Source organism: Bufo bufo, chromosome 4, assembly GCF_905171765.1.
Source record: "Bufo bufo chromosome 4, aBufBuf1.1, whole genome shotgun sequence".
Classification (NCBI taxonomy): Eukaryota; Metazoa; Chordata; class Amphibia; order Anura; family Bufonidae; genus Bufo; species Bufo bufo.
The window spans coordinates 363,381,518-363,391,791 of NC_053392.1; the positions used below are offsets into that span (position 1 = coordinate 363,381,518).

The window sequence follows — 10,274 nt, forward strand, 5'->3', positions numbered from 1 at the left end:
ACTCGGGGCTCACGACATTTATCTGCACTTTTGCATCATTCACATGTTTTCCTCCAGGGGGTGCTATTCCCCTGATCACATCCCGCAACGGAAAAGGCATGTCATCGTCATCACATATTTCACCTGACATCACATTTTCATTATGCCTTTCCACAAACTTGGCACAGTCGCTTTGCACCTTATCAGCACCATTGTTTTCAATAGGCAATATTCTTTCCCCATGGCAGTCAATGTGCATCTCCCTTAGACCTTTATTTAAACGGGCAAGTACTGGTTCTGCAGGAGTTTCGTCACTATCTGCAGAAGTGTCTACCTTACCCCACAACAACGAAACAATATCACAGCCAAACATCACGTCATATATCATCATATTTGTAACATCAGGTCCACAAGACCCAGTACTCACTGGAGACTCCCCCTCAGTAAGAACCACTTGCACTTGCTCAGGCTCTCTTTCAGATGCCTGGTTCACATTATAGGTCACACCACTTTCATCTATCTTGCACCCGGGCTCACTAACCATAGAACCCTGGGAAGACTGCTTATCTGCACCTAGTACATGCGGTACACCTTCTCGCATTGCCTCACTTTCAATCAACATCCCTACCACATATACAATTAAACCAGCAGGGGTATCTTTTTTCCTGATCACAGCCTGCAAAGGAAAAGGTATAATCATTATGACTAATTTACATAACTTCACATTTTCATTAGGCAATGCAGATAACTTGGCACCATTGATTCTAGTTGTCACTTCAGTCCCACACGGTGGGAACTATCTGACAGTCCTTTTTAATCGCAGGTCTGTCCAGCATATTTACCATTATACCAGTCTTAGTTTTCAGTATCGTGCTACCCATTACCTGGGCTAGCATAGGGTCACTAACTTTCACAACCCCGAGCCTAGACTTGGTCACGGGCATTTTGGGCAACACAATACCCTTCTCCCCTGCAGATTCCCGCGAGGGAGCAACCGCAACAGGCTTACCCGCCTCTTCAGACACTGCGATTTCCACATAGACACATCCTCTTGCAACAGTTCCTTGCCTCTGGGACTTACCACCTGCCGGCCCAGCAGGTAGCAACTGTCGTCGGCGTACTGTCCCGGAATCGGCCCGCCCAATAAATACAGTAATGTTCTTACCGCCTGACGTCGCGGATTCGGCAGTCTCTGGAGATGAAGATATCCCAAGATCACATCTACCGAGATCTCCAGCCTTCTCTGGGTTCCTGGTACCACGACCACCAGCAGACTCCTATCTGCAGCCGTTGCTACCGGAAACCACGGATGGTCACTCCAGGCACACCCTTTAGGACCTTGTACACAATCACAGGAAATACAGGCACTCCTAAGAGCCGCACCGCTCTCCCCCCTCTTTGTCTTCCCGACGGTTGCCCTGGGCAACGGCATTAAATCAGCTTTTCCTCTAGAAATCCAGGCACACCACTGACACCTTGGACGTTTACAAAGGGTCCATACAGCGTTGGAGAATTTGTCTTGCGGGCCCACTGCAATTGCGCCCTCAACGCCTCCCGCTCTACATCAAAGCACGCCATTTCACTGGGACCACAACCCAGCTCCTTGGCCAGGTTTTCTTGCTGTTTGATATGCTGCCACCGTCTGGCATATTCCGTCATTAAAGTCACTTTAACAGATATTTTGGCAACCAAGTTCACTTAGCCATGGAAAATCGAACAATTTGTGCGGCTTCCATCAAGGTATGGTCATCGTTTATAGACGTGCCAGGGCCAGTATTTCAAAAGCTGCCGACCTTGTGGGGTTTCTCATGCAATCGTGTATACCAATTATAAAATTATTTATCTTTGTCTCATTTTTTTTTACAGCACAGAAACCTGACATTTTAACAGGGGTGTGTAGACTTTTTATATCCACTGTATATATATGACCAAAATGGCGGCATTAGCCAAAGATAAATAGGAGATATCACTGTTAGAGATTGAGTCGGGAATAAGCGCAAGTAATACCTGCTTTTACTTTTAGGCTACTTTCACACTAGTGTTCGGGGCTCCGCTTGTGAGTTCCGTTTGAAGGGGCTCACAAGCGGCCCCGAACGGATCCGTCCAGCTCTAATGCATTCTGAATGGATGCGGATCCGCTCAGAATGCATCAGTCTGGCTCCGTTTGTCCTCCGCTCCGCTCAGCAGGCGGACACCTGAACGCAGCTTGCAGCGTTCAGGTGTCCGCCTGGCCGTGCGGAGGCAAACGGATCCGTCCAGACTTACAATGTAAGTCAATGGGGACGGATCCGTTTGAAGTTGACACAGTATGGCTCAATTTTCAAACGGATCCGTCTCCCATTGACTTTCAATGTAAAGTCAAAACGGATCCATTTGCATTATCATGAAAAAAAAAAAACATTTTTTTTTTTTTTTGTTTATGGTAATGCAAACGGATCTAAGCGTTTGCATTATAGGTGCGGATCCGTCTGGGCACATACCAGACGGATCCGACCTAAACGCAGGTGTGAAAGTAGCCTTAATTGCATTCACTGCATCCGAATTTCTAACAGAGATATCTTCCCATGTAGTGAAGGTAATGCAGTCATTGTGGTAGTGTTTGAAATACTAGCTGCTACTAAACCAGAGATATGAGCAGCTAAAGCAGCCCCCCCTCCCCTTCAGTCTGGAGGAGAATGAGGGAGCAGCTGCAGACCTGACAGGCTGCAGAAGGAAATTAAAAATAGTAAAAAATATATAGAAATGTGTTATTATCATCACTGTACTGACCCACATAAAAAGTTATTTATACCACACAGTGAATAAATTCCACCAAATATTGTTAAAATTGCTGTTTTTGCTTTCCCCTAAAAAAAAATAATAAAAATTATTTACTACACTATATATACCCCAAAATGGTTCCTAAAAAAACTACAACTAATCCCCCAAAATAAAAAATGGATTTAGAAGAAAAAAAATTTGTTATGACTAGTAGAACACAAAGGAGGAAAATATTATTGGTCCTTACGGCTAAAATTAATTGTCACTAAAGGGTTAAAATGCAATAGTGTCCCCTGAGTTGTGCGCCAATAAGATTTACAGCAGACACATATTAAAAATCTACAATAAAAAAATGACATTTTTGGGAGGGTTTTCCAATTTTAATGTGACTGTTGAGGTTATGGAGGTATTTTCCCTAAGGCTGGGCTTATACATTGCAGGATTTTACCACACGGTTTTACAAGTAAAGTGCATTTTCCAAACCTGTAAAAGCCACACAGCGAAAAATCACATTGCAGTTTGGCCACGCAGCTCAATCCTGCAACATGGCAAACCCAGCCTTTGAGGTATTTCAGCTAAGGGAGAATATATACGTAATACAGTCAGGTCCATAAATATTGGGACATTGACACAATTCTAACATTTCTGGCTCTATACACCACCACAATGGATTTGAAATGAAACGAACAAGATGTGCTTTAACTGCAGACTGTCAGCTTTAATTTGAGGGTATTTACATCCAAATCAGGTGAACGGTGCAGGAATTACAACAGTTTGCATATGTGCCTCCCACTTGTTAAGGGACCAAAAGTAATGGGACAGAATAATAATTATAAATCAAACTTTCACTTTTTAATACTTGGTTGCAAATCCTTTGCAGTCAATTACAGCCTGAAGTCTGGAACGCATAGACATCACCAGACGCTGGGTTTCATCCCTGGTGATGTTCTGCCAGATGTTCTGCCAGGCCTCTACTGCAACTGTCTTCAGTTCCTGCTTGTTCTTGGGGCATTTTCACTCCAGTTGGGTCTTCAGCAAGTGAAATGCATGCTCAATTAAATTCAGGTCCGGTGATTGACTTGGCCATTGCAGAACATTCCACTTCTTTCCCTCTTTGGTTGCTTTTGCAGTATGCTTTGGGTCCTTGTCCATCTGCACTGTGAAGCGCCGTCTAATGAGTTCTGAAGCATTGGGCTGAATATGATCAGATAATATTGCCCGAAACACTTCAGAATTCAACCTGCTGCTTTTGTCAGCAGTCACATCATCAATAAATACAAGAGAAGCAGTTCCATTGGCAGCCATACATGCCCACGCCATGACACTACCACCACCATGCTTCACTGATGAGGTGGTATGCTTAGGATCATGAGACGTTCCTTTCCTTCTCCATACTCTTCTCTTCCCATCCCTCTGGTACAAGTTGATCTTGGTCTCATCTGTCCATATGATGTTGTTCCAGAACTGTGAAGGCTTTTTTAGATGTCGTTTGGCAAACTCTAATCTGGACTTCCTGTTTTTGAGGCTCACCAATGGTTTCCATCTTGTGGTGAACCCACTGTATTCACTCTGGTGAAGTCTTCTCTTGATGGTTGACTTTGACACACATACACCTACCTCCTGAAGAGTGTTCTTGACCTAGCCAACTGTTGTGAAGGGTGTTTTCTTCACCAGGGAAAGAATTCTTTGGTCATCCACCACAGTTGTTTCTGTGGTCTTCTGGATCATTTGGTGTTGCTGAGCTCACCGGTGCGTTCCTTCTTTTTAAGAATGTTCCAAACAGTTGTTTTGGCCACGCCTAATGTTTTTGCTATCTCTCTGATAGGTTTGTTTTGTTTTTTCAGCCTAATGATGGCTTGCTTCACTGATAGTGACAGCTCTTTGGATCTCATCTTGAGATTTGACTGCAACAGATTCCAAATGCAAATAGCAGACTGGAAATGAACTCTGGACCTTTTATCAGCTCATTGTAATTGGGAAAATGAGGGAACAACACACACCTGGCCATGGAACAGCTGAGAAGCCAATTGTCCTATTACTTTTGGTCCCTTAACAAGTAGGAGGCACATATGCAAACTGTTGTAATTCCTACACCGTTCACCTGATTTGGATGTAAATACCCTCAAATTAAAGCTGACAGTCTGCAGGTAAAGCACATCTTGTTCGTTTAATTTTAAATCCATTGTGGTGGTGTATAGAGCCAAAAATGTTAGAATCGTGTCCATGTCCCAATATTTATGGACCTGACTGTATACTGTCATACAGAGGCATCATACTTATGACATGGAGGTACAGCTCTGATATAAGGCGTAAGACTACAGGAATATGTGAAGTAATACAGGCTATTGCTGATATGTGTGCAGAGCTTGCCTATGTGCTACTTGTTCTCCAGATATATTGCAGTGCAGCTCATAAATCATGCTTGTTATGTAATGTAATAGAATAAGGCCGCATTCACACATACGTGGATTTTTTACGGACCACGGTCCGTGAAAACTCGTCCTGCTGAGTGCACGGCATCATTGGTTGCTGTGACGCCGTGCGCTTCGTGCTGCCGCCGCTGTATGGTTATGATCTATACGAGTGTATTACTGTACAGCGGCGTCGGCACGAAGCGCACGGCATCATAGCATCCAATGACGCCGTGCACTCAGTAGGACGGCAGGCTGGGTTTTTCACGGACTGTGGTCCACGTATGTGTGAATGCGGCCTAAATTGTATGGGGTTGTTTTTCCTCCCATTTTCATGAATTGTCTGTTATAGCAGGACTGGGTAAAGGCATTCTTTTGTAAGCCATCACCCTTGAGCCATTGTATATATCATAATCCTGTAATATTGCACTTATTATCTCGTATACCATGGAGTTCCTTGGCACAGCAGATATGTTTTTGTTGGGCCAGTATGCTCGGAGGCATTAACCCTCTTTACATTGCCAGAGCCTAATTTGGCTGTGAAAGGAGTGAGATTTATATGACCCTCTTGGTAATTGACTGCACTACTTAACTGCAGTAGATTTAAGCATTTGTTTGCACCACATTGTTTGGAAACCATTCACTTAGTATAGAAAGCCTCTCCTCTGCCTTATGTCAAGATCCCAATCTTTAGACACACTTTGGAATTGGCTCCCAGCAGCGATCCTCCCTCACACTCTCTAATTTCACAGTTGTTGATGTGACTGCAGGATAAAGCTGTTATTCAAGACTTCATTTCCAGCTCTCCTCCTAATCCACTAAACAGGGAATTATGTCCGCTGGGTTCTAGGAGGCTCTTTTTAATATCCCTTTGCCGAGTGTGTGCTCCCAATTATACCAAATTTAAACAAGGGATCTTGTATATTTCTTTCTGCTTTAGATTGTTAGCTGAAGTGGTTCCTGTCTCCTCACACCTGGTTCTTATTTTCCGTGCTCAAGACATAGATTATTTGTATCTTACTTACGAAGCCCCAAATGTACAGTTGGTAAATTGATGGTCAAAGGAACTAATAACAGAAACTTGAATTTTTCAGCATATTAATACCAATTACAAGCTGACCCCATGTAACAATGTTCCTTCCGCTTTAAGGAAACGATGTTATTAGGTATTTAAGGCCACCCACACGCAGCCACCATATTTCATTCATCTTCCCATTTGATGTCGCTTTTTTCACACTCAAAGGAGGACCTGTTCATCCTGAGCTTTTTGGTTCACTAGTATAATACAGAACTGTCCGACTCCCGTTCATTCATGCTGTGAGTCTTCTATTTGGGAGATCCCAATTTCTTGCAGATATTTCAGATGCACAGCTTGTCCTATCATCTGTATTCTTCTTGTATTTTGCCTGTCAATGGATCCTATAAAAATATGTAACTTCGTATGTCCATCTGTGTTTGATCAATAATGTATGGGGGGTGCATATGAAAAATCAATGATGGCACCAAAAAGGTTAAAATCAACATAAACATGAATAAGACAGATTTGCATTTGTACAAAGCTAACAAAAAAAAAGCCAAATAAATTATAAAAAAAATCCTTTATATAGTAAGAGAACCCTGGGAAAAACTATTATTTTGAGCATTTGAATAAGTCATAGCATGTTATATTCACTGTATATGCAGACGTCTTGTAACTTGATGTTTTCTTACTCTTTTCTTAATCAGGACAAGGACCAATATGCCCATTTGGAAGATGGGCAGTATTCACAGTATCAAGGTCACAACTCCTTCCGCGAGAAATATTTTAGCGGCTTAACAAAGAGAATTGCAAGAGAAGAGCGAGCCAGGGCTGAAGGGCAGAACTGTTGTGATTTTGGTGCGCAACAGGGTGTCTGACGTCAAGCGTTTCACGGTATTTTAAATACAGTTCATCTCATGGTCGCAGCTGAAATTTCAGTCTTGAATGGTTATGAAAAACGTCCACATCTTAAAGGTGTTGTAAGCCATCTTCCTTCTTACTTTTCCTAAACAGGTCTCGGGCAAGGTACTTGGGAGCCACACAGTGAGGTTACATGCTTCACTCCGTTCTGATGAGGACCCCCAGGATTGGTGGAAATAAGCATGTTTGCTGTATGTTATACATATGAGTACAGACTGTCGAAAGAATGGAACAGCGTGGCTGACATTGTTTGCCAAGGGCTCCTGTTACTTGTCACCTGCTTTTGACCTGGTGTGAGCCAACCACCATGCAGGGTTATGAAGGGGTTAAGCTAATATCGAACGGTTTCATATTCATTTGGAGGACTGCAAGGTCTCTGGTTTACATTCTGGTATTTTATTGTATATAAACCTGCGCTCTGTATTTATAGTCTTTTTAATGGGAATTAGCACCGCTAAGTGGCCACAGAGCTGGAGCTCACTGGCTGCCGCGTCTGTCTTTCACAGAAGGAAGTTGCATGTTTGCTTTTCAGTCTCCAACCTCTGGAATTCGTTCTTCACATGTAAGGGTGATGAAGTGTCCCTCATTAGGGAGATTGCCTTCATTTGTTATTGTTTGTAATTGATCCGCATTAAACGCGCACAATCTCGCTTTGTCTAGTTACAACAGCGTTGCATGCAATGGTCCTTTTGTGGTTTGTTATTGGTCTGACCCTGGCCAGTTACGTTAAGCCCAGAGGACTCGACTGAGGCTTTGGAAGGCGATGGCATTCTGTTGAGCCTGTCCACATCTGAAGCTCATCTGTTCTTTTTCATTTGTTTTTACATTCCTACAGTCCGGCTCTCTCTTAAGACAACTGATTTTATGTTGTTGTTTTTTCTTCCTTTTATTACTCACAACCTAAAAGACTTTTTTTTGTGGAGCCATAACAAATAGGCGTGTGACTCCTCTTGCGTCTGCACTGAGATGTTCTCGTTTGAAATTGAAGCTGTGTTTAGACTTTTATGTTTCTTTATTTTTGTTGGGTGTAACACTTTGCTGATTCTACCTTGTCGCCCTTGGGAAGACAACTGTAAAGATGAATCACTAATACATGTGGTCAGCAAGACCTTTCTCCTTCCACACTCAGGCCGGAGGTGAAAAGGACGTGAAGAACTCCAGCACCAACCGCTATTGCACCGTGTACTGATGATGTATTCTGTGTAAGCATGGGGAAAAAGGAAGTAAATGGCACATGGAATGAAGTGTTCCTGGAAACCAGACCGTTCATCAAATAACCGGCTATTTCTTTGTGAGCTGTCTGCTTCGATATTTATCATTGGACTTTTATATGGATTTTTACATGGGACTGCCTGGTATTTCTGTCCATTTTTAAACTGAATCTCATCTCAAAGTTTGATGTAAATAAAGTACATTGCTATTTGGTTGAACTTGTAGTTATATTGTGGCTGTCAAGGAGGAATTTGGGGTAGATAATAAGAACATAAGATCACACCTACACTGACAACGATTATGGGCTGTTATGAATATGATTGAACTCCTGAGTTTGATATCAGATTGCACTTGTTTACAAAATGCCATCAGTTGGATTCAGCTAACAGTGAAAGCTTAATTCTGGAACTGAAATTATTTCTTTATCACTAAGGCCTCCTGCACACAAACGTGTGCGCCCCTTGGCCGTGCTGCGGGACGCAAAGCACGAGCACCGACCGTGGGGCAGCCGCAGCGGATCGCAGACCCATTCACTTTAATGGGTCCACGATCCGCCCGTTCCGCAAAAAGATAGGACGTGTTCTATCTTTTTGCGTAACGGAAGCACGGGGTGAAACCCCACAGAAGCACTCCCTAGTGCTTGCGTAGGGTTCCATTCCGCATCTCCGGATTTGTGGACCCATTGAAGTGAATGAGTCAGCATCCGTGATGCGGAATGCCCACGGAACGGCGCCCATGTATTGCAGATCCGCATATGCGGTCCGCAATCCGGCAACAGGCAGCACACGTTCGTGTGCAGGAGGCCTACAGCAGCAAAAACTGCTATAAGTCTAATACAAACCACATATTGTGATTCTGCAATATGGCATCCCTAGTATGCTTTAAAGAGGCTCTGTCAGCATCATCAAACGTATTATACCTGGCATACAGCTTGGTAGGGTTCATCATGCTGATTAAAATTATACCTTTCTTTTGTCTGTATGCTAAACAGCTGCAGAGATATCTGGGGGTTTTTCATATGCACATGAGCACTTTGGGGCACCAGGAGATGGGGCTAAATCCTTGGAGCACTGCATTGTAACACCCCTGTGTTCTGCACACACCCCCTCTCCCCTTGATTGACTGGGCTAGACATCATTATGCTAAGGGCAGAGCTGTGTCCTGGCATGTACATATCATATACACTGCTTAGTGTAGCCACCTTACCACATTGAGATATGCTTAGAAAGCTAATATACATATTACTGCTTTATTCATAGGCACAATATATGATTATAAAGATACCATTAATCTGTGTTATCTTTCTAAGCAGAGAAAACCCATTAGTCTCTATGTGGAAAGGCTGTAGCTCAGCAGTAAGTGCTTAGCCTTGCATGTGGATATCCTAAGTTCAAGTCCCAGGAGGGACTTATATATATTTTTCTGTTATTTTTTTCTCTCTTAATTAACCCCTTAAGGACCCTGCCATATTTCACCTTAAAGCGGTTTTACAGTTATTTTAAACCGATGATCTACCCTCTGGATAGATCATTAGCATCTGATCGGCGGAGGTCCGACACCCGGGACCCCCGCCGATCACCTGTTTGAGAAGGCAGCGGCGCTGGCAGTAGCGCCGCAGCCTTCTCGCTGTTTACTGCAGGCCCAGTGACATCACGACTAAGCTCTGTTCACTTTAAAATAACTGCAGAACCCCTTTAACCGCCTCCGGACCGCCTAACGCAGGATCGCGTTCCGGAGGCGGCAGCCCTGCGCACAGTCACGCATATATGCGTCATCTCGCGAGACGCGAGATTTCCTGTGAACGCGCGCACACAGGATCGGAAGGTAAGCAAGTGGATCTCCAGCCTGCCAGCGGCGATCGTTCGCTGGCAGGCTGGAGATGTGATTTTTTTTTAACCCCTAACAGGTATATTAGACGCTGTTTTGATAACAGCGTCTAATATACCTGCTACCTGGTCCTCTGGTGGTCCCTT

At 43.6% G+C, this 10,274-nt stretch overlaps 1 protein-coding gene across 3 annotated transcripts in view; it reads left to right on the forward strand.

Annotated features, from left to right (window-relative positions):
* Positions 1-8,519, forward strand: part of TRMT11 (tRNA methyltransferase 11 homolog) — a 74,136-nt gene extending 65,617 nt beyond the window's left edge. Inside the window, exons 13-14 of one of the 3 annotated variants that reach the window (XM_040429102.1) lie at positions 6,876-7,062; positions 7,183-7,978. In XM_040429102.1, the coding sequence (XP_040285036.1) occupies positions 6,876-7,046 (171 nt within the window). In that variant the 3' untranslated portion in view covers positions 7,047-7,062; positions 7,183-7,978. Of the gene's footprint in view, positions 1-6,875 lie in introns of all 3 variants that reach the window. The other 2 variants (XM_040429104.1, XM_040429105.1) reach the window with 2 other exon arrangements.
* The last annotated feature ends 1,755 nt before the right edge of the window (positions 8,520-10,274 follow it).